The sequence below is a fragment of the Stegodyphus dumicola genome, chromosome X1 (assembly GCF_044657685.1).
Source record: "Stegodyphus dumicola isolate Sdum_Otavi_A_Nest chromosome X1, ASM4465768v1".
Taxonomy (NCBI): domain Eukaryota; kingdom Metazoa; phylum Arthropoda; class Arachnida; order Araneae; family Eresidae; genus Stegodyphus; species Stegodyphus dumicola.
In genome coordinates, this window is record NC_140780.1 from 168,457,865 (window position 1) to 168,483,607 (window position 25,743).

The following is a 25,743-nucleotide window of genomic DNA, read 5'->3' on the forward strand; positions in this document are numbered from 1 at the left end:
CACGAGATTTAAACTGATGATCTGTAATCCGGAAAAATCGATAATCCGGAATCGCCGAAGTCCCGACGAGTCCGGATTAACGACTTTTGACTGTATATAAGTTTTTCAATTAAATATGGGAATATTGGACTTTCATTATACCTGTAAAATTATATAAAAGCGTTGATGAATGCGTGATACTTCAAAAGCAGGAGTCAGTCCACCACTGGAAAAAAAAACCCTGAACAGTTTTAGTTCGACCCAGGTTCGGATCCTGGTGAACGGCCTGACTATATGGGCATTTTCTTAGTTTTTCTTATGTATAACTGGAATACCAGCCAGCGTCCTTTCGAAAGACATCCACGAAAGCATCACTCCGCTTAGGCAGGTAACTGCAGGGGCTTTGCCGTAATCAAATAATCCAGCCCGATCCAACTTCAAAATCAAATGTCTCGCGCTACACTCAAAAGCCACTTAGTGTCTCTGAAACGTTTTGTTCCTACTGCAACTTTTTTCAAACTACACAAAACTTCCAAATTTACAGGAGAGAAGACATGTTAAATAATAACAGTACATTAGCCTAATTAGTAAGTTGTGGTTATATAATGATCCAAAAATAACTGTCTGTTATGTTTTGAGTATAGAACTGTTTTCTACTAAGGTATTTGCCTATACTTTTAAGCATTTTTCTCCCTTTCTCTCCCTCCCCAGAAAAGGGGGTCAACCTATATTGTAAATTTACTCATTTTGTATCAAATGAATGTTTTCTTTCGTTCATTTCGAGTCAAATGAGCAATGACTATATGTTAGATTAGATCACAACCACCGACTCAACTCACCAGTCGTTATTAGTGACTAATAAACGATTCGAGTCGAACAAGTATTCATAAAAAGTACTCATTTGTTCATCTCTACATCAACAGTATGGGTATTTAAAAATGTTTATGCAGTTTTTTTTAATAATTAAAAACACGAATACGAAATTTTTTAATATCAAATCAGTTAAAAATCTTTTAAAATAATACAATAAACACAAATCTGAATTTGTGTCAGGTATGAGAGCATTTTCCAATGTTCCGTAGCATTTTCTGTAAAATGTTACAAAACACCTGAGAATATTCTACGGAACCTTGTTTGACTATCAGTGAGAGATAGGTAATTGAATTAAGCAATAGGTTATGATATAATTAATTCTATTATACAAAAAATGTCCAGTTATTCTGTAAAGTCATTTTTTTTTTTTTTTTTTTTTTTTTTTTTTAAAGCAGGAGACGTGAAAAATATACGCCCTCGCCGGGACTCAAACCCTGGACCTCTCGATTATGCGTCGAGTATGCTTCCAATTACATCACGAAGGCATGCGGAAAGGAGGGCGAAAATACCTTATAATTCTTCCTTTCACCTCCAAAATATGACAGAAATGTATTAAAAGGTCATATTTATGTGCATCTAGAAATGCTAATTCTAAGTTATTAAAAATTTCACATTTAAAACTGAAACTAAACTTTTACAACTGAAATAAATGGTATTTTAATATTCTTCCGCTAACTCAAATGCTATTTTTTCTCCTTCCTCTCTCCGTAAGACATGGAGATAAGAATAAACTTCTTACCTCCGTGCCGTAAGACGTTGGATATTATCTTTTTATAGTGGGAGTGTCTCGTGTCACTGCCTCAAAAATGAGTAGGTAAGAGTTGTTTACTGGACATTTTAGATTGTTTCATTTCTTTGTCTGTCAAGCGGTATTTTATAACTATTGGTTTCCGTGTTAAATGTGTAGGTAGATGGAGGAACATTGTAATGTGTTTCCTTCCCCATTCATTCTTGAAATGAAAAGGTATAGCATCTGTTTCTGAGTTTTTTTTTTTTTAATCTACTTCTTTAATACATTCTTATTGCTATTTCCACTAGTGGCTAAAAATTTACCATTCCGTTGCAATAAATCGCAGAGTTCAGCGAGAATTAGTCAGTTTTAGTTAGAGAATTTTATATTGGCAAGTTTAAAAATCCATAGTTTAGCCACTTCTCAGCTCTTCAATAAATAATTAAAATAAATAAATAAAATAAAAAATGTCTTTTTTTTATCTATTTTATTTCGGTGACTGCAAGAAAAGCGAGATTTTAGATAAAATAGATGTGAAAAATTTCATGGCCAAAAATAAAATAAATAAGGAGACATATAGAAATTACCATTACCCTTTTAATATTAGATTTTTTTTAACATCTACTAGTGTTAATTATAAACTAATTTTGCTCGGGCATTTCCTTTCCATTGCTCAGTTCTTAATTTCTTAATGCGAGGAGTCAATATTTCAACTCATTGTGGCATGTTTTAAAATAAGGCACAACAGGCTTCTTCTTCTTTACCATGCCTTGCAACATGATCAGCGCGAAAGTCACACGGATTTCATTTAATGTCGTTTGTATCTAATATTTTCTACTGCACCTAATCATTTCGCTGATATAATTATTCAGCGTAACGAATCATTTCCTACAATATCGTGTTTATTACGCCGTTATGAAAAATTGCTCCAAAAATAATGGTATTACCATAGTCTCATCGATGGGTAGTGCTAAAGGATGGAGTGCTAAGAAATGGATACAGTCAAGAGGCGGGTTGAGGATTTCTTACATCAGAATCATAAAATCGCTCAGCCTCTTCTAATCATTATTTGATCTAACTTCATCATCAGAAAATATGTAAAAATCCGAAGAGATTCCTATTTCGCTTGGTAAATTTTCGCTGGCGTTGAGGTCAGAATTCCCGTTGTCACTAGGCCCACCAGCGGCCGAGGGGTAAAATCGCTAAACAGTGGTAGTTCGGTCCGGCCATGTAAATATTTCTTTTAAATCTGACGCCTGGGCGACGGGGTGGGGGTTCCCTATGAGCCTTTGGTTCGTTGAACTACCCTGGGTGGATCCGGCGTTGGGCTTGGGCTCTCTGTGCGCGGCTCTCGTGTGGCCTCTTTGGCTGCTCTAGATCTTTGGGGGCGCGGTGCTGAACTGATTCACCCTATGGTAAAGGTACAGTGCTCGCGTCTTCCGTCAATGGAATGGAATGGAATGGTAGTTCGGTCCGGGTTTCGAATCCCTGTAAACGGGTTGGCTGCATGGGCGTTTTCGTGGGTTTCCCCACGTGTATATGATCCAGTTTCTCTTAGAAAGTCCTCCACGAAGACATCCCTTCCATTAGGGAACTAACCCTTGAGTGCTTTGCCGTAATTAAATAAACTAAACGAAATCCGTATTCATCCATTTTTAATGCACAAGATATATAAACTATATTAAACACAACTTAAATGTCTAATATTTTCACTTAATAAAAAGTTAATAAAATATTTGTTATTAAACTACACTAAGAAAAGTAAATTATTACCCAAAATAAATCATGTGTTTCGCACCACATAAAAGAGTGAAAACGAAAAAGCTCGTTTTACTATTGATTAAGGCCATCTGCGAATCAAAACGCAAGCTAGAATAAATGAAACAGAGTAATCAGAAACCAAAGGCTTGAAAATGAAATTTCCGTGTTATATACGAATAAAAACTCTGCGCAAAAACAAATGTGCTGCTCGAATGACCGTATGGGGAAAACTAAGCTGTTGAACTTGCTTATGTAATAGAATGAAAGGAACCACTTTAAATTATAAGGAAGTAATTTACATTTTTCTGGATTGCATACATCTTAATTATTATTAAATAAAATACACATCAGATTAATAATTCCCTGAAAGGATCTACAGTTTCGTAAAGTATTTAATCTACGTATTAATACTTAAAAACATGCATGCATACATACGTATCGAAAATCGTTCACTGGGAGGGGGGTTGTAAATCTATACGAGATAGCGCCCAATAATCTAATATGCGAAATGAAATCGTTTGAAACGTTTGATACTAAGTTACCCGCATGCTTAGATATAAAAAACACAGAATGCAGTTTTATACTGTGCGTTCATAAATGTTTTATCAAAGGCTGTCTTTAAATGCATCTGTATATACTTTACTTCTTCCCGTATTTAGCTTACTCTAATTTAAAGTTCTTTCAAGCTTAATCCGCTCTTTAATTTAAATTTTAAACTAGGTTCCAATTAAGGAAATTAAGTATAATGTCAAACTTGAAGAAGAATACGGCAGTGTAAAATTAGGCAAAAGAGCAAACTTGGTTTGGAGTAGATTTCGAATAAAACTCTTTCGATTTCGTGCGCGATCAGACGCATGCCCCCTCCTCTTCAGAAGCAAGAAATTTTTTGCTTTAAACAGTTTTTTGCTCCTGTGCATGATTGCTCTCGAAATCGATAGAGTTTTATTCAAAATCTACGCCATACTGTAAGGATCTTAAGTTTTACTAACGTTTATTTTAAAACTTTTCTGTCCTCTCTTATTTTCCACTTTCCACCAGAATAAACGCTTGAATATGTTTATGCAAATTGTACTTGCTAACGCTAAGTATTTAAGTTGTGGCTTTTCGCCAAGAACAGAACAAAGTTAGCTGGAGAGAGAGTGAGCCTCCTTGCCACTGTATTCCACGCGAGCTTTCAATCACTTCCTGTCTGCCTTTAAGGCCAGAGGTTTAGTCCTCTTAATATTTAAAACGTATTGTTACGGATTTGGTATTTAAATAGCTAATGTTAGTTCAATTATAAATTAAATGGTTTTATTTCCCGTGCAGTGCAGCACGTGACGAATATTAAAAGAAGAAAGCTAAGCCGGAAAATTAAAAATACAAGAGCACGTGCATTTAACATTAAATAAATAAATATGTCTTTTTGATTTCGAGAAAGTACGAGAAAATTCTCGCACGCGATTTAAAAATCATATAAAAGGAGGAAAACCTCTCAGTTCATAGTAGTTGCTTAGTTTGTTGTTGTTTAGAAAACTGCTCTTGTTGATTGTAGCGATTCGCGGATTAGCTTTCTTTAGCTGTTTTGAATTACGTTCTATTGGACATTTGAGTAGTTAAAAGATAACTACTGTGAGATATTGTAATACTGCATGATAATTTGAGAAAACTGAAGCATTTTTGTTGTGATAATAATAAATTTTTGTTCATTTTTCATCGGACTTGTGCATTCATTTCATAACGAACCCGTACGCACGCAACAGTATTGTAGTTTTCCGCAGTTTGCGCTCGGATTTCTCCCCCTTTCTAGATTTCTAGATAGGTATTTCTCCCCCTTTCTAGCGTGCCTTCGTGGTGTAGTGGGGGTCTGCACGCTGGACCGGTATTCCAGAGGTCCGTGGTTCGATTCCCGGCGAAGGCGTTTGCTTATTTTTCATCTCTCCTGCTTTCAAAAAACTCCTAATGACTCTACGGTGGCGCCCGAACTAAAAGGGTGTTGGATGAGGTTTCTCCACACGCAGGATTTGGCGATTGGGTCCCCTGAAAACCCCAGTCGCCCTTTAAAAAGGGGAGTATATAAGGTATTTCTCCCACTTTCCTAGCGTGCTTTCGTGGTGTAGTGGTTTTTCACGCTGGGCCGGTATTTCAGAGGTCCGTGGTTCGATTTCCGGCGAAGGCGGTTGCTATTTTTCATCTTTCCTACTTCCAAAAGTATACCTAATGTCTCTACAATATGTAATAAACTAAAAGGCCAACCTTAGTGTTAGTCATCTGTATCAAGTATTCAAAGTTAGCTCTTATTTAAATTTAGTTAGTTAGTAGTTGTGTTAGTAGTGGTTATATTTTTACATTCACACCACAAGTGGTTGGTCTTTGTATCCCGAAGCGCGGGAGCGCCTGTAATATCGCGGAGAATAAAGGGGAATTAAACCCTTCTCATCTTGTCGTCTCTTTTAACTCCATAAGACATAGTTTCTAGTCAGACTCACTGTCTCATCAGGACACTTCATGTTTGCAAAGCAGATAAGGAGGAATAGTAGTCCTGATAAGACTAATGTTGCTCTTTTGTCTATTTCTAAACATAATGTGTATTTATGATAATATAAGTATTCGCGTCAAAAGTAACCAAAATGTTTGTACTCTCAACTAATGACTAACTCAAAATCAACTCTGTAATTAACTGTCAATTTGCGAATTTTAAATTTTCACTTGTCTCACTTCATAAAATTTCCAATACTCCTTTTTGACTATCCCTCGAAAGGCTGGCTGCATGAGCGTTTCATTTGTTTTCACCATGCGTAAAATACTAAATACAAGCCAGTTTCCCTTTAGAAAGCAATCCACGAATCCGTCTTTTCCTTAAGCAGATAACCCTCATATGCTTTGATTTTTCGTATGTCAGTAATATTGGTTGGTACGTCAGTTAAGGAACCAAAAAATAGATATTGCTTTTAAATTCAGTAATAACTCTGATGACCTGGAAAATTTTCACAAATTCTGCTAGATTTTCCCGCGTACGCTACTCCAGGTAGAAATTAATGTTGCTTATATTAACTTTTAATTGTTTCATAAGGTTAACTGTCGTAGTATAAAAGGTAACATAACAACATAACGTGTAAGTAATTGTTATTATTTGATATTTATTTTCAGGCCTTTATTTAGATGATTTCATTTGAAGCCTACCACATTCTGTTTTTTCTGTTTTTTTTTTTTTTTTTTTTTTTTTAAAGTTAAAATTAGTAAAAATGTCTTTAATCTGGGATTGTAAACACTGATTCTGTTGTCTGTTAATTTTCATTATGATTGAGTGAAACTTAGGTATTATTTTTATCTGCAGATATTCCGGATCCAGCTGGAATGCCGCTGATCATGGGTTTCACGTCCCGCTCAGTTAATCTGTCTTGGGCACCCAGTGTTAACAACCACAACAGTCCAATTCTGCACTACATTATACACGTCAGGTAAGTTTTAGCCCCTTTTAACTATCCTGTCTTAGATTATGAACGATTGTTTCAGCGTTGTTATCACTCGCTTCCCGAGTGCTTCGATTTCTAAGTAAACTTTAAACATTTTTACAAATTTCTGACCAAAAAACATGTAAGGAATTACTACTTCCTTCCCTTCCCCAGTGCGTGCTCTTGTGGTATAAACAGTAACACGTCCAGCGATCAGTCGAAAGATCCGTGATTCGAGTCAATAGTTGATTTTACTTTTTTCTCTTGCTCTGTAAAACCTAACACAGTGTTACCTCGGTATACATCCATTTTAAAATACGTCCAATTCGGTATACGTACTGTTTGGAGGAGAAAAATTTTGTTTGCTATATGATATTTGTTTGGAATACGACTCGAGTTCGATGATTAACGATTGCGCCTTGTTTGCTTCTTTCGAGACAATGCCACAATTGCCCGTCAGCGTTAGTGTGCGTGTTGCTTACATTTAACGACCCGCGCTGCAACCGTGAATTTGCAAGAGATTTTGTGTTTTTCTTGTAAAATTTTTGTTGCTTACATGTTAATGCAACCACCTTGGTGCAATCTGACGATTTTTTACAGATGAAAGGGTAAAAGTCACTTATCGGGTGCAAATTGGTGATTTCGCGCCCCTTTTTTTTTTCTTTTAGAAATATTCCCAAACAATCGATATTTATCATAAGTCGGTAAACATGATTAGCATATGAAAAAAAAACATACTTTAGCAATTTAAAATACAGATTTAATAAGGAATACATAATACATTAAAAAAAAATAAAACCCTTAAGTTCGTCTTCAAATGTTTCTATAATTTTTTGCGCTGTTCTTCTCTCGAAGTACACAGGGATCTGTTCTCGCTTTAAAAACATCAGAGAATTGCGGAAACTCGTCTTCGTGCAATCCTCAGCAATCGAGTAACGCATTTCCTCGTTGTTCCTTTCAGAAAAGTTTTAGCAAAATTCTGTATTCCTGCAGAAATTTTAACCGCAGTTTCTTCCATTTCTGGCAAATATCACAACCTTATATTTCAAAACTAAGTTTAAAGCAAAAAATATCACAATTTGTTTATAAAAACAGTTGGAACTTTGAATAACAAAATTAATTAATTAAAAATTAAAAAAAAAAACTCGTACCAAAAATGGCGGCGTTGCTTGACTGAAGGATTTTTATGAGCAAAGTTGACGGAAAACTGGTTATACGCATGGTTACCAGAGTTTGGCATATTCCGAAAATGTGACAACTTCTGCTAAGGGGGTTGCGTTAATACGTAAGTACGAATTTTTTTTAAAATTTATCAACAGTAAATTTTAGGAAAGTTAATTACAAGAGTCAAGCAACGAAGAAAATTATTAGGATCATTATGAAGGCGGAAAAAAAAAAGAATCTTGGAAGGTATAAAGATAGCATGCGTATCCGAGACACAGCTGTTGCATGCTATATGCCGAGTAAGATGTTGTGTGCAACTGAAAAGAATAAAGCCGCTGTTAATTCGGCTAACTTTGCGAAGGGGGCGGAATAGATTGCCGAAGGTCAGAGATGTTAAAACGTTGAAAAATTGCTCTGGGTCTGGATAAAAGAACTTTTATGTAAAGTGTCATGTGCCGTGCTTCATTTATGTACAGTATATAGTATTTCAGCCACTGCATTTGTGCTTTAGTATTAAACTGTCTCATAGTAATAATCATCAGATTTTTTGTAAGAACGGATCGATTATTTTTCCTTTATTTCTGATTGGAAAAGTTTGTTTGGTACATGTCCGATAATCTGGAACGGATTAATGACGTATACCGAAGTACCACTGTAGTTGTATTGAGGCGTACAATTAAAATGGGATTTTTAAATCTCTCTGATCAAAATTATTGCCTTCTCGCCGTGTGTAAGTGGTAACACGTCTGGCTAGCAATCGAAAGATACGTGATTAGAGTCCTGGCGAGGATATAGCTAATTTTTCATGCTTTCTGCTGCTAAAAATGTAGTAGATCAACAGACTGACTCGAGAGAGAGATAATTAAAGTGTAGACTTTGGTGAAAGAATCATTTAGAAATTACTATTAAAAATCGCATCATGTCTTTAAGCATTTTTCTGTAACTAATATTTTGTAACAATACATATTTTATTCTTTTTTCCCCTGATTTTTCTACGTACTAATTATTTGGGAACTGCACAGAATTGCAATGCTTTGAAGTTGTTATTTACGTTAAATGGTTGATTATTTAATGTAGAAACAGTAAAAAAATTCTCTACCTCTCTTAAACGTAATATTTTATACTATGCTTTGTTCGGCTACGTTATAGGAAAGCAGGCTTTGATTTGGGGAATGAATATTTCATATTTACTTATTGGCTTATTATATTATGGGAGAGGAAGGCGGGTACCGTATCGAAGGGGATTTCCCTTTTCATCCTGTGGTCAAAATCATGCCATTTTATACTCTGCTATCCCTCATCTGCCTCATCAGTAAATCCCTACTGACAAAATCTTTCCCATTTCGCCCACTGCTGCTCCCCATCCCCGAATCAGTTCTCTTATTCTCCCCAATTCATCCCCTTTTCAAAATGTCGTTGTTTAGAGGGTCATTTGTTGAGACAGGTAACACTGTGTGATAAATGCCAGTTGGCTTGTTACACTTAACAATCTGATTAATACACCAATTGTTGTCAAGTAATTTAAAACGATGGTACAGGCTTGGAATTATATTTTTAATCATATGTGGTTATTCCGAATTTTATCTTTTGATATATTTAATTCATCTCGCTGTAAAATGTCATCATGAGTTTATCGAAACTTGAATTTACAGCATGGTCATGCAGCTGTAATATTTGAAATTAGATCATATACATTAAAAAAAAAATTTAATAACAACAAACGCTGTATTTTCGGAGAAACCGTGGATGATCGCATTTCAAGAGGGCTCACTGTACTTTCAATAAAGCATGTACAGTAAACGTACTTATACATTTGTTACATTTTTGTTTTCTTTCAAAGCAGTGAAATCGTCGTTCTACTGCTTTAGAAGTAGTACATGAAATGGAAAAAAAAAAAAAAAAAAAAGAGGACACTGTATACTATACATACCAAAACATAACTAGATTCAGATACACACATTTTGAACAAATCTGAAATTCATTATTCTGCTCAGAATAATTTGTGTAAAGGTAGTATTAAGTAAGTATTATAAATCCAAAACTAAAAAAGTCATTTCAAAATAGTAAGAGTCATCTAGTCTTAACCATTTTAATTGATGAAAACAGATGTTCGCTTTATTGTAAAGTAACTCTTCGAACAGCGGATGAAACGGGAAAGAGTGAATCGGTGGGTGTAAGGCAGCTGACAAAATGGCACTTTTAGGGGCTGGGAGTGAAAGGGAAGAAGAGATGGCATTAAGCCATATCAAATATAAGTTAGAAAAAAAGCGAATGTGTTATTCACGCTACAAATTAGAGTCTGAGATTTATTGTAGACGGGGTACGGTTTAAATGGAACTTGGGGGCAATCCGAGGCCAATGACGGGAATCACGTTGCTGAAACCCTTATTTTGGCAAGGCAAGTAATGTCCTGTGGCAAATCTGGCTTGAGCTTTTTCAGCAACAAGGGTATTTATTGTTTATGGTGATGTAGGTAATTTGCATAGCTTAAACTGACTGTTGCTACTTTGTTGATATTACAGGATATCCTGGGATTTTTCTCATACAGAAATGCATTCATTCTTGCAGTAGAGGGAATCCCTTGGAAACGAGTCAGAAAACTGCGCAATTGTTTTGTGCAGGAAAGTATTTTAGATGTGCCACGGCACAAGAACAGTATTGTACTTATATCATTGTACCCCAGAATGGCTGAAGATGGCATTAAAAAAATTCTGGAGTCGAAATGGAATCTAAGCATCTCCTTAATGGTTCCTTTTCTCCCCAAGCTGTTTCTGCTGTTATTGACGCTAAAAGTATTAAAACATAGATTTCTAACTTTATTTTCATCATCTGCCAGCTGATAGTATAAATTTAAGCATATTTTAAAGTTTTATTTTTTACGAGAATTATCTCCCCCCCCCCCCACAAAAACGCTTCACTTGACGTTCAGATTTCCTCGAAACTTTTCACGTTTAATGGAAGCGCCCACTAATGGCCGAGTGATAAAAATTATTGCACACTGATAAGTCGATTCGGGTTTGAGTAAAAATGAATGACTGTATGGCCGTTTTTTTTTTTTTTTTTTTTTTTTTTTCGTTTTGCTCATGTAAAAAATGAGTAAACCCAGTTCTGTTAGACTAGCTGAACACTGGTAGTTCGCCCCGGATTCAAATTTTGGCGAACAAGATGGTTGCAAGGGAATTTTCATAGTTTTCCCTCAAGCGTATTTTGAATATGAGCAGTTTCCCTTAAAAGTCATCCAGAAAAGCATCCCTTCCCTTAAACAGATTATCCTCGTGTGCTTCGCCATGAGTCAAATAACTGTTAATCCTTCGTGAAATCATCCCTCCACTTAGGCAGGTAAGCTTTGTATGCTTTGCCATACAGAGTTAGATAAAATGAACAAACATTAATAATCGTTTTCTCATTTTTTTTAACCGATTTGAATTCTTGTTCATCCCCCCTGCCTTTCGTATTATTCAATAATAATTAATTCGTAATTTATTTTTTTATTTTTTTTATTCGTAATTTATTTTCTTTCCTTTTTCTCATTAAATGAAATTTTGGCGAACAAGATGGTTGCAAGGGAATTTTCATAGTTTTCCCTCAAGCGTATTTTGAATATGAGCAGTTTCCCTTAAAAGTCATCCAGAAAAGCATCCCTTCCCTTAAACAGATTATCCTCGTGTGCTTCGCCATGAGTCAAATAACTGTTAATCCTTCGTGAAATCATCCCTCCACTTAGGCAGGTAAGCTTTGTATGCTTTGCCATACAGAGTTAGATAAAATGAACAAACATTAATAATCGTTTTCTCATTTTTTTAACCGATTTGAATTCTTGTTCATCCCCCCTGCCTTTCGTATTATTCAATAATAATTAATTCGTAATTTATTTTTTATTTTTTTTATTCGTAATTTATTTTCTTTCCTTTTTCTCATTAAATGAAGTTAAGTATCCCCTTCTTTACTACAGATGCAGAAAATGACAGTGCGTTGTAATTTCTCCAAATTTTCTTCGTTCCTTCATTCCCACTTCTTGGTAGATCAGTGACCGAGTGGTAAAATCGCTGATCACTGCGGTAATTCGATGTGGGTTCAAGTCTCAGCGAACGGACTGTCTATATGGGAATCTTCATCGTTTTCCCACGTATAACATCGATACCACTTTGCTTTAGAATGTCCCATCACGAAAGATTACTTCCTTTAGGCAGATAGCCTTCGTATGCTTAGCCGTAGCCCAAAGATTGCCTTCCCCTGATTGAGATAGCTGTTAAATACTTTTACATATCTAACAACTCTCTCATGTGAAATCTGCTGATGAAATCCAGTATACAGAGTGATTCCAATATACCTCGTAAAAATGTAAAGGCAGGTAGAGGGGACCAAAATAAGCAAATTTTGTAATGGAATATGTATACGGAAACGGCGAGTTGAGACGGTACTATGAGCTGTTGAGTAGTAGATAAAAACGTTTTACTGGCGCAAATCTTCAGAAGAACTGGATTTTGCAAAAACATTTCAAAATTATCTCAAATACTGTTATTTTCGGCGACGAATCCAAGTTAGAATTTTTTATCACAAGCAAGAGGAAAATTGTTTGCAAGAAAGCCCAGATCAATGCTTGATCAACACAGTCTAGTACAAAAAACGTTCGATAAAAGTTGAGATGTATACCAGCACCTGAATCGGCTACACTGGGATTTATTGACAGCATTAGGAATCAATATGTAGTATTAAAAGGGAATTTGAAAGCGAGTACTGCTAAATTAAGTTAAACGACGACTTCATTTTCCATTAGGAACAATGAACTGACATGCTGGGTTTTGCATATCAGGGTGTGGATATTTTATGTATTCCTGGACATTTTGGACTATCAGTTACCGAGTGGTTAAGAACTGCTGAATAATGGTAGTTCGACCTGGTTTGGGTTCGATCCCAGGCGAAGGGCTGGCTGCATGGTTGGTTTTGGTAGTTTTTCCGATGTGTAACGTGAATATGAGCCATTTTTCCATTAAAAGCCCTCCTCGAAGGCATGTTTCCTCCTAGACAATTATAGCCTTCGTGGCATTGAGATTTCCTAGTAACCTAACCTGAACATCATGAAACTCTCGTGTGTTTAGTCGCGAGATTTGAGCCTCATTGAAGATTTATGGGAAGAGTTGAAGAGAATCCATTCTATAAACAGAATATCTGTAACAATTCTTAAATATAATTTCTGTAAATAATTAAAAATCGACTGAAACTGTGTCTTTAAACCGAATAGAATGAAACTGTCAGTAATTTGACAGAAATCAGTGCCTTCTAGTCTTAAAGCACTCATACGTACAAGCGACAGTGAAACAAAATATTAATGGTTAAATTGATATTTTCCTTTTTATTTATTTATTTTTTTTAACTGCAGATGGACGAATATATATATATATATATTTGTATTTGGTTAAGACCTTCTTTTTGTTTTCATTTATAATTTTCTTGGACTTTGAGTTTAGTTTTTATTTTTGTATATAATATGTAATAAGTACAAATAGAGAATTTGAGATAATATATTTGTTTTTAATTTTTACTGCATTTAAAATTTTTATTTTAACATTGCAAGATTGGTAAGGTGGCCTAATACTTTCCTGACCCCATTGTATATTGATGTAAACTATAGAGGAAAACTTTTTCTTTATATATTTTATATTCGAATTCCCGAGAAAAGCCCTCACCCAACTTTTAATCTTATCCTTATTGTATATGTCGTTTAATTCTAATAATATATTCCCAAACTCATCTTTTTCATGAAACACGTAATTCACGAGAATTAAGCATAATGTATGTTAAACACTAATGTGAGGCTCAAATGACTGGGATCCATCATAACTAAAATTAATTACAATATATGTAGCATGCAATGATATATAGCCTTCTGTTAAGTACAGCCAAAATACAATAATAAATCGCCAATAAAATTAAACAATATCAGTATTAAAATATTAAAAATCAAAGATGCCAAATCGTTCGATAAATCAGGAAAAAAATGTATTATGTGAGAAAAACTTATGAATTACTTAAATTAAGTAATTACATAAATTTAAAGGAAAAACGTGAAGATTTGTGTGTAGCATTTTACTGACGGAAATTGCAACTGTAAAAGTAGCCCACAAAAATCCTCGGATATAGTGTGTTTGGTATTTGGTGCAAACAGAAAAGTTAAAAATGTCAATAAAAAGTTGGAATAGTTTGAAAATAAAGTGAAAAAAAAAAAAAAGAATTTTCTATTTTACGGCTTTTCGTGTGTTTCTTTTTATATTATTATTATTATTTATCCTTTCTTATGTTCGTTTTTTTTTATATAAACGTAATGTAAGCTGCACTGTGTACCAAAAATTATTTATTTATATTTTTTAATAGCTTCACAATGTAAGTTGTATTCTGTATAAAAAAATAAAACTAATTATTAATAATATTATGCAATTTAGTATGTATTCAACTTTAAAACAAGGTGTATGTATTATTAAGTATTAAATGTAATCAACAAGTATTAAATGAAATCATGATTATTTATATCCGTGTTTAAAAAAAAAAGTGAAGATATAACTTCAGTAAGCTTCAGTTTACGTTTTTTTCAACTATTAAGCGAAAGGTATTTTATTCAGAGTAAATTTACTTTTCCTATCTCCTACTACATTTCTCAATTACTATAATAAATTGAGTCACAAATGAGCTCGGGGAGTTTCGCGAAGCTTTCTAGGGGTATAGAAATTTGCAATTGACCTGAAAACTAATCTTGTGCTTTCTAAATTGATTGTTATTGGTCGTAGTATTTATATGAAGTAATCTGCTTCTTTCAACGGAAGCTGCGTTTAGGGAAAAGAAATTCGTCTTTTTTTGGTCGAAAGAGTAATGTTGCTAGGAGTAACGTTAATATGTCTTTTTTCGTCTTTTTTTTTTTTTTTTTTTTTCTTTCTTTCTTATTTCATGTGTTTTCTGTCGAAAAGAGATTTGCTGGAGTTAATTTAATCGAAAAAATATTTTTCACTTTCATTGTATTGTACAAAAAATAATTTGATGGATAGTCTTATTCCAGACTGTAATTTAGTTTAAAGTCATTTTAAAAATATTAGTTTTGGTTTGGATGATTTTACTATTAGCATTAGTTGAACATAAGCTGGGAATTCGAGAAATAATGGTGGAGTTTTGTGGCGCTTATGTGATAATAAACGTTGCACAATATCTTCTGAAGTAATTTTAATGCAATTTAAAAACCGATGTAGCTGCCTAACTTAGAACTTGTTTCTGCAATGGTAATAGATACGGATCTAATAAAACATTTAAAAATAATGTAAATATTAGAGTAATAATTCTTATCATACGCTTAGACTAGCATCAATAACAGTTTCAGGGATGTCTTTTTCAGAAAAAGATATTCTTTTCCTCTTGTCCATACTGAATATTACTCTGAACGACCACTTTGCAAAATTATAATCATAACACATGTTAGTTGGCTCTGAAGGTTGAAAAAAAAATCATTTTTTATTTCAAAATACTGAAAGAATATATTTTCAGATATAACTGCTTTTTAGTGCATTCGACACTTAAATTTTTTTAAACATTTAATTTTTTTAGACATTATTATATTGGACTAAATTTTTTTCTTTCCTCCCATTTCTAGAGGAGGCAGGGTTCATCGGTCCTTTACCCAAATTCGGCCTTGCAGCAGGAACACTTACTGTACTGAACTAGCCATTCCAGTTCCCTTGATATATAGTTCAGTGTGTGATAATTATTCGTGTAACCGTAACATCAGTTTATGTTCAAATTTTTCGAAGTAATCCTCCACTGGCCGAGTGGGTATGACCGCTAGACACTGGTCCCAGGCTCACTTCTCAGCGAACTGATTATATGGAGTTTTGATGGGTTTTTTTCCACATGAAGATTGAATACAGACAAGTTCCCCTTAGAAGGTCCTCTATGAAAGCATCCGTCGTAAGACAGAAAACCGTCATACGCTTTACCATAAAACATTTAATGCACCAAGAAATCAGTTTTTCAATGTAAGCTCATCAGAAGCCGAATAGATAAAGCCACCAAATGATGTTAAATTCAATGCTAAAACGATGTTCATGTTGGATTCATTTCCCGGCGACTGAATGAGCAGGTTATGCTTGTATGTATATGAGTTAGTTTCCTGTAGAAATTGCTTCATAAAGATATTTCTTTCATGGCTCTTGAGTATACTTTTTGTTGTCAGTAAACTCTAATTTAACCTTACTTTTTCAAGTGGTTTTAAAAGCAAATTATAAATTTTAATCATCTAGAGCGGTTTGATACACTAAGCTTTAAACTGAACTTATTGATTAAAGCGAAAAGAGAAAGAGAGATAAATTTGCTTTCTTGAAGGGCTTTCTAGAGGAAACTGGCGAATGTTACCGAATTTCAGAAAATTTCGAAAATCCCATGTCGGTGGTTTGTGTTGAGATCGCCCGTATAAGGTTTGGTCGTAAGGTCTCGATCTGGTCATTAACTCAAATACCTGATAAATTTGCTCAGCTATGGTAACAGTGATAAAATAATGCATCAATAGTAATCCTATAATGGTTGAAAAGGGAAGATGATCATGATACAATATAAAGTTGGAACAATGCCTCTGTTTTTCTATCAAATTTGTAAAATTTGGAAAAAGGGCCCAGCAAAATTTTCGCTGCGCGAATAATGCAGTATAAAGTATTTGTTTTTCTAACAAATTCTGAAATCGCTGGAAAGCTGACGAGAAAACATATAGATAAAACCTTTTCGTTAAAGTATGTTGCTCCAGTGTTTTAAATGCTCTATAGGCTATATTCCCTTAAATCTGATGCTTAATGATCTCATTAAGTGACTTTTTGATATGGGCTAAAATAAAATGTTATTTTGCAGAGTAAAGTGCAATGTGCTAAAAGTTTTTTACATTGTGTATGTTTCTCCAAACAGTTAAAAGAAAAGTCCACCTCTTGTGGAGTTGTTAAAGCTGCGAATTAATGTTAGCTCACTCAGTTTCGATTCCTGGTAAGGAAACGGACATGGTATTTAGATAAAGCATGGGCTTTCTATCGGTTTGTGTGATCGGTTTCTATCGGTTTTAATGTGATTATGTACAACGTGAATACAAACCAGAATTCTTTAAAGTGTTTTCGACGAAGATATGGCTTCCTTGTCAGATAGTTCTTGTGTGCTTTTCCTTAATTAACCAGCCAACCAACTCTTTTATGTGGTTATGGCTATTGTCGAACGAAACATTAATCTGAAGTTTAAGATGTGATTTGATCTAATTCATTTTGAGACGCATAATTTTTTCTCAGTCGTGATTAACTCTGCGAGAAGCTGTGTGTTTCTTTTTTACTGTACATAACGATCAAAAATTGAGCACGTGACGACCTCTTACTTCAACCGTTAATTTTTTGTTCCTTTTTAGCTTTTTCTTTAGGTTTTTTTTAAAAAGATGTTCTCATGAGGATGCACTTACCCTCTTGATCAGGAAGCTACATAATTTTTAGATAGTAGTGTAAAGCACCACTTATGAGCCAAGATGATTGTGTTATTTTGAATTAGCAGCTATTTAATTTGCACATCATGGCTATTATTTTAGATTAGCAGCCGCTCAGTGAAAACATAATTTTAAATTTTTCTTTTATTTATTTGATATAAATTTAAACTTTAATAACATTTGAAGGACATTAACTCGTTAATATTTCCTTTTCTGTAGCTTATTTATTATACATATACCAATAGCTGAGGAATTTGACTGCTACGTATTGCTTGACTGTCTGTGTTGGTTCATCCTTCATTGCGTGTGCGATATCGATCTATCCTCTGTGTTGCATTCTGGATAACTTTTTCGTTGAACTGATCGATCACATTCTGTGGCGAATACCAAATCAAATGTCCAAAAGTGCGTGCCCATTAGTGGGAAGAAACTATTATACTAAGAACAATAATTCCAGTAAAAAGATTTATTATGTTGAGAAAGTACGAATTGAAAGCAAATTTTAAAAAATATATCCACGAATTCTTTTATTTATGTGAGATAAAAATTGCTTTCTTTTATTTCTTCTGCATGTGTAAGGATTTCAGATTTGAACGCAACCTAAAATTTCACCAAATTAATTTCTATCCAGACATTTATTCATATAATACGTCGCATTGACATTTCAAGCTAGAGTTGTACTACATTAATGCATCAAAATGGGACTTGACACTATTGCATTGATATTTGCTAACGGAAACTGTTCTGTTTTCATTACAGACACATTAACATATTTTAAAACCGTGAAAAGAATATATTTATGAATACAATGTATAATCTAGGCTAATACAAAAAATACCAAATAATACGTTGTTATACGAATGCGTAATCATTTATGCGCTATAGAGCTCTTCTATATTAATTTACAAACACAAAATATATATCTCCGAAGAAAATATAGTCACTGGAAATGAAAAATGCTAAAAAATATCAAGTAGTATTTTGATACTTTAATGCCCGTGATATTTGCCAATTTTTATTTAATTACAAAGATATTAAAAATTCAAAGACCGTTTTATACTCACAAATAACACTAAATGCAAAAGAGAATTTTTTAGACTTTCTTTTTCTTCTGTTTCTTTCAACTTTCCTCAGTGAAAGTTACAAGTAAAATCCTTTTTTTATTTTGCATAATTATAGCGCCTAATCGCATAACAATTACATAGTAGAAAGGTAATTATTATGCAGTTAGACGCTGTTAATTTTCTTTTTGCATATTTAAGACTGAAGAAACAGGTTTATGAGCGGTGAAAATTTCGCTTTTTAATCAAGTGGGCTTTTTAAAATGCATCGTGTCTTGTTTTTAAATATGTTTAATGTATTTAATCGAATGATACTTCTCTCGTTAACAAGCTTAAAAAATACATTTGTTTTGATAGAGTATTTAGAGCAGAACACTTAGATTCATTTTTAACAGCTTTCCATAAATGGCGTTTTGTCTGTTTATTATTTTTTTTTTTTCGAGTTCGGCTGGCCATGTTACATAAGAAAAAGAAAAGGGGAGGTGGACTTCAATTCATACTACATTTCGAAGTTCGTAAGTCTCGATCTTATTTCTTAGAGTGATTTGGCAACAGTCGTTTCAGAGATTTTCTCAAGTTCGTCACGGTTCAGCAAAATTGGTTGGTTCTTTTTCAAATTCTATCTTGCCTCGAAAGTTGATGGAGGGAAGAAATGTTCGAACAGCCAAATAGAGGAAATAAGATTTTTAGTTTTATTTTTTTAACGTATATTTCTGTTTTCTGTTATATCTGTGTAATTAAAGTTAACAAGTTTCCGCCCCCCTCCCTATTCCTCTCCTCATTGCAAGGAACAAACTCTAATTAAAGGAAGAAAGGGAGATTCCTTTTCTAGATTAGTGTTCTTGTCACATTTATTTCGTTTCTTGATCTGTGAAAGCTGATCACGGTGTCAAGATTGAGCTTTTCTCTCTTCGTAAGTCAGATGACATGGTAGAGAGGATACAAGAACGATTTTATGTCACTCCTTATTTTTATCGGGTTATCATTATTAACAGTATTTTTCTTTTGTGTGTCGATAACATATTCTTTTCAAACACTGCATTTCCGAGATACTTAGGGTCCAAAGTAGTTTTCGAATTGGAGTTAATAACCATTTTGATTTAAATGTGTTTCAAGGAAAACGCTGAAATATTTTATTGAAAACTGTGTCGTTGCAACTTTTTTGAAGACATTTTTTTATTTAGTGTTTCAAGAACTTATGTATATTTTTATATGTGTTTTGACCTGCATTCTTTGCATTTTACACACAATTCATACCTTTACAGATATTAATTCATAGATTTTTTTCCCTTGTATTCAGACAATTTTATATATGTTCCAAGCACTATTTTTATAAGTGTTTTTGTAGTAAGTGTTCTTTACTTTATGCTCGAGTCTGTAATTTTTTGAGCGGGATTCATGGAAAATGTTAAAATTGCTTTGTAGGGAAGTATGTGGATGAGTCCTTTATAAATATATATATATATATACATTTTTTAAGTTAAAGGAAATATTAGTGTTCTGTATTAACCAGAAGTTGTTTTGTAAGGATCTTAAGTTTTACTAACGTTTATTTTATTTTAAATCTTTACTATCACTTCTTATTTTCTACTTCCGGCCAGATTAAAAGCGTTAACTTATTTATGCAAAATTTGTCTGGCGAACGCCAAGTACTTAAGTTGTGGCTTTTTGCCAAGCGAGAGAGAGGAAGGAGTTAGTCGAAGCAGGCCGCTTACCTTAGAAGTTTTACTCAGTCGCTGGTTGCCAGAGGTTTAATCCTCGTGATAATTTTTAAACGTATTGTAGTGTTAACAGTTCTCTGTACTACATACGGCTTCCTGTTAATATAAGGCCAATCTTCCACGTAGGCCCTTGTTTATTATTCAAAAGTTAAGTTAGAGTTTAGTTAAATATTTTTATATTCTTACGTTCAGACCACAAGTAGTTGGTCTCTGTATTCCGAAGTACGGAAATTATTGTAAAGAGTGAAAAATAAAGGGTTTCGTATACCCTTCCTGTGTATCTTGTCTACTTCCCACATTTATTGAACATAGCTTTAGTAAGCTCCCTGTTCCGAGTCAGGTCTGTGCATGTTCCCAAAGAAAGTAAGACGGAACATTGAACCTGATAGTTTTAGTAAGAATTTTGTTAATTACGTTATATTCCGACGTTAACTCGCACCTGTAATTTCAAACTACATTTTTTTTTTTTTTTTTTTAAATTTTCGTTATATTCTAAGATCCAGTTCACAACAATTTAAACACTGTATTCTGTAACAAGGAACAGCTTACGCTTATTTGCCTTAAAGTGGGCAAAAAAGAATGCAGATGAAAGTGAAAATTTTAAAGCAGCTTTGAGCTGATGTAGTCGATTTATGGCATGGAATAATTTAGCTCTGCGAGAAAAAACAAAAGTTTCGCAAAGGCTTCTGAAAGATTTGGACAATAAATTGATATGTTTCCTGAAGTATGTTATTGACCTACGAAGGCAAAATAATTATTGGAAATGTGGATAATATTTCATAATGTTTGATATGATAGGAAATAAAACAACTGATATAAAAGCAACAAAAAAGGTTCTCATAAAAATAATAGGTCACGAAAAATCTCACCTCACCGTAGAGATTTCCTGCTTAGTGGACGGTACAAAATTAAAACCTATGGTTATTTTTAAAAGAAAGACGATGCCGAAATGTAATTTCCCAAATGGTGTTTTCATTCATGTTCACGAGAATGTATGGATGGGCGAAATGTGTGAAATTGTGGATAAGAAATGTTTGGCAAAAGCGTCCTGTTGCCTTAGAGAATCCAGGAAGTCTTTTAGTTTCGGACACCTCCATATCCCATTTAAGGGATAATAACAAGAAATTGTTGAAATAGTGTAATACAGACATGGCAATCATTCCAGACGGATTAACTCCATTAGTTCAGAGTGTGTATCAATAAAACCATTGAAAGAAAATTTAAAACGGCACTGGAATACGTAGATGTTAGAGGGAGAAGAAACATTTACAAATGTAAGTCAAATGTGTCATGCCAGTCTAGAAATAGCGTGAGAATGGATTATAAAAGCACGGAATGAAATTAAACGTAGCATAACTGAAAAGTCATTTAAAAATGTAGTATGTATAACAATGTAGTTGGAATGGAAGATGATTATTTATTTATGAATCAGAGTAAAAGTAATGGTGAAAGATGAAACAGAATTCGATAATGAGCCTGAAGATACAATGGAAGACGAGTATCACAAACTTTTCATGCTATCAGAAAGTGGAAATTTTTAAGTTCATAAGGAATATGATTTCTTTTAAACAAACAGCATGTAGGTACATGTAGAAATTTAATATTTAATTTTTGTATGCTCATCTTTTCCTTATTTTTGAATCTATCGTTTTTATAAGCGGCGTGTAACGCCCACCCGTAAATTTCAATCTTATTTTTTGTATTAAAAATGCGCGTTATATACCAGAATATACATTATGTGTTTGCGTTTCTAAAATAGTTTTCTTTCAGTATGCTTGAGGATAGAGCCTTGAGCTGGAAGTTCGCCCGTCATAACAGTTATTGATTTGTAAGGATTAGCAATGCCAGACGTCGCGCCGTTAGAGGATTCTTTTTCATTTTTGCGTAATGTTCTTGCATAATTCTAATACTAAACCATCCCCCCCCTCTTTTTTTTTTTTTTTTTTTTTTTTTTTTTGTCTTTTTAAATCTGTCGAAGAAGGAGTAACGTAAGAAGGCAGACATTCATAAAGGGTTTTCTTCTAGCATGCATTTTTTATTTTTAATGTCTGGCATTATTTTCATTTCTCAGTTAGTTCTGTTTTTTAATTCTGATGTCTGAGTGATTAAAATTGTTGAACTTTGGTAATTCGATCCACGTCTGAATTCCGGCAAACAGGCTGGCTGCATGAATGGTTTCGTGGTTTTCTGCATGTGTAAAATGAATACGAGCAAGTTTCCTTAAAAAATCGTCCGCGAAAGCATTCCGCCGGCAGATAATCTTGGCGCATTTTGCTGTAATTAATTAAATATTTTAAAAATGTGTGGAACGTTTTTCATTTTTAGAAATATGAGCTTCAAAATTGTAGGAAGATTTGCGACATTCCTTACTTTAGTTGGTTCTCATATCAAATTTAGGACTTAAACTATTTCAACAGCTGCATTTTAAAAAGGTAGTTTTGGAATATAGCTTCTTAGATGTTTAAGGTTAATCTTTGAATGTTAAATTAAGTTGCATTAAAGACCATAAAACTAGCTGTGGAAAATAAGTGATGCCTTCATCAAGAGTTTTCGGAAACTGGCTTGTATTCACGTTATAAATGAGGAAAACTTTGAAAATGTCCACGCAGGCTGTCTCTTCATCAGTCAAATGTCAATGTGCAGCGATAATTAGCACTCGGTCACTTGGGCCAGAACTTTTAAAGTAATTTTTTTTAACCGTTTTGTATTTACGTTAGAAAGCATTTTTTTTTTTTTTTTTTTTTTTTTTTTTTTTTTTTTTGTTTTTGTTTTTTACGCACATACAAATTTGCGTCCTATTAAAATAAGAAGCTGATGCTAATCTCTTTAGCATAATACGCATGTGTCATTTTACTTTAAATGGATCTTAACGGCTCACCACCACTGACTGGTGATTCGGCCTAGGCTCAAACTCTAAAGAACGAGTTGGCTGCATAGCTTTTTCGGGTGTACAATGTGAGTAGGAGCCGGTTGCCCTTTATATATATATATATATATATAAACTTCCACGAAAACATTTCTTCCCTTAAGCAGATAACTGTATTATATTTTTGCCATAATCCAATACAGTCCTTAAATCATACCTCGTGAATTTTCATACTCTACACTCCTAATGATTTAAGTCTTACAGAGCCGCAGAGAAACAGGTGAAATAAGAACTTTGAAGGATGACAGCGTAATAATCATGAATGCATTTAGGTAACCTGAGCTGTTGGTTCCTTCTTTACTTTTTGTTTCAATGGCCTAGTAGTTCGAGTCATAGCTGCCATGGGGGTTAACTCCCATTCCGAAAGTTCAAGGTATAAACGCCATATAACAAGGTATAAGCAAACTACCATTTCCCTTAGAGAGAAAGCCTTCCTTCCTACCTAGGCAAGTAGCTCTGGAGTAATTTGTAGTGTGGTTAATTAACCAAAGAGCGGTATTTAAGCGACCAGTTAAAATTTCTATCAGTCCTGACAGAAACTGACGCCATGCGATAAATATGGAAAAAGAAATTAATAATATGACAGTGCACAAAATAAATGTGAACCCTACAATTAGATTAGTCTAACCGAGGAAAATATTACTTTTATTTGGACGTTAAATAATCTTAGAGATTGTTTAATTTTCGCTAAACACACTTTACAGTTTGCTGGTTTAACGAAATTCTTCCTTATCTCATCAGAACTTATTCGTTTTCTATTCATGAACCCTACATTGAAGCAATTTTCTATTTTGTGTGTGTATGTACTACGGTTAATCCAAGTTAACACACACTCATACACTGTGTGCATCACTTTTCCTCCCTCTAATTTAGTTTTGGCGTTAAATGTTGGGCTATAATTAGGTTAGGGTGGGTGCCGTCCGAACGCAGGCTTTAGAGGCAAGTCACCCCTCAATTTCTGTTAATCCGACACTGATTACAACAAAGCAGCCTTGATTAGAATCTCGGCTAGTCTCGTTTGTCAGAATCAACATAACGACATTGAGTAATTTTTGTTACTTGCCGTTAGTGTATTTCTTAAAGATGCGATTGCAATAAGTTTCCCTTAATTTCAATGCACCGGCAACTGGGGTGGGAATAATGTCTAACAAAGTAGAATACTATATTTATGAAATATATATATATATATATATATATATATATATATATGAAATTTTTTTTTAAAATAGAATTCGATTTAAGCTGTTAACGAACGTACTCGCGTATCAGTAGATCTGTTATTCATCATTTCCTTCTAAATTAATATCCAAATTTGATTCATCTGAGCCATGTGTTATCTTAGTCAAAACCCGTCTATTTCACATTTCCCCTGAATCGGCTTTGTACTCCAGTACTTCATTACGTATGTCTCTACTAAGCCACCAAGAGTGTTCGTGTTTCAGCATTTATTCAGTTTTGCTAGTTTCTATTTCAAAAATACACAGTGAGATTGAGTATTTCTTTTAATTATACCTCTGTTTATTTGTAAGATGTGTTTCTTCGCCTGTCTTTCAATCTTGTCTTCCATTGTACTGAGTAATCTAAAAGTCGCGCACTCCAGATTTTCAAAAATTGTGGAAACTCCAAAATGGGTATTATTAACAAGTTGTTTCAATGAACGATATTTTTTTTTGTGTGTGTGTGTGTGTGTGTGTGTGAGAGAGAGAGATGGAGATGAGTTTTTCCCAAAAAGAACGGAATTTTATTAGCATTACTTCGCGATGCATTCTTATGGAAAAGTTTTTGAAGAGAGAACAAGAACCTAACAAGACAGTGATTTTCCGCTTGGTAATCTCATTTCTAGAATGAAGTATCCGCTTGTCTCTTTTGAGTTTGGACATAATGAGCAATCAGGATAAAATGTTGCAATCACCAACAAAGAGTATGAAGTAGAAGGCATCACGATCAAATTCCTGTGCTGTGAAAGAATGCTAACTCATAAAAATTCGTTCTGCTTGAGAAAAAATCATCTCCATCTTGTATAAAAAAAATTTTTAAAGCTAACAATGTAAATTGCAAACAAATATCAATCGATTTCAAAATTTCCGTCCGTAATAATATAATTCATTGAAATAATCTACCATTGAAATCTGGGCTGGATCGCCCATAATTTTTTAAAGTTTGATGCTCACCACTTTTGAATCAGCTTGTATAAAGAACGGTATAACAAAATATTAGCGATATTTACCCTCACAGGATGTTGTAATGGAAATGAGAAGAACTTAACTGCTAATATATACCATGTGAGAATAAAATTTTAATTTGTCACAGCCTCCAATTATTATTATTACTTTTTTAAAATTTTGTTATTTTCCTTTTCTAACCTAAAAGTAGTAAAACGCTTATAAGAAGTCTTTCTGAAGTATGTCATTTTAAAAATAATAGCTATGATACGGTTCATGTATAATGCAGGAGACGGACTTACATAACAGCAGAAACGAAACTGAAGTCTACCTGATATTATTCAAACTGAAACTTTTATAAACCAGTAATAAGAAAGCGATACCGTGTCTATTATTCAGAAACAGAATAACTTCACCGTCCTTGTCTAACGTCAGTAACATAATCTTT

General features: G+C 33.8%; 1 protein-coding gene across 3 annotated transcripts in view; it reads left to right on the forward strand.

Moving 5' to 3' along the window:
- Ptp99A (Protein tyrosine phosphatase 99A) overlaps positions 1-25,743 on the forward strand; it is a 391,659-nt gene that overhangs the window by 248,107 nt on the left and 117,809 nt on the right. For all 3 annotated transcript variants that reach the window (XM_085807691.1, XM_085807688.1, XM_085807689.1), the window contains one exon: positions 6,660-6,783. In XM_085807691.1, coding sequence (XP_085663817.1) covers positions 6,660-6,783 — 124 coding nt within the window. The remainder of the gene's footprint in view (positions 1-6,659; positions 6,784-25,743) is intronic.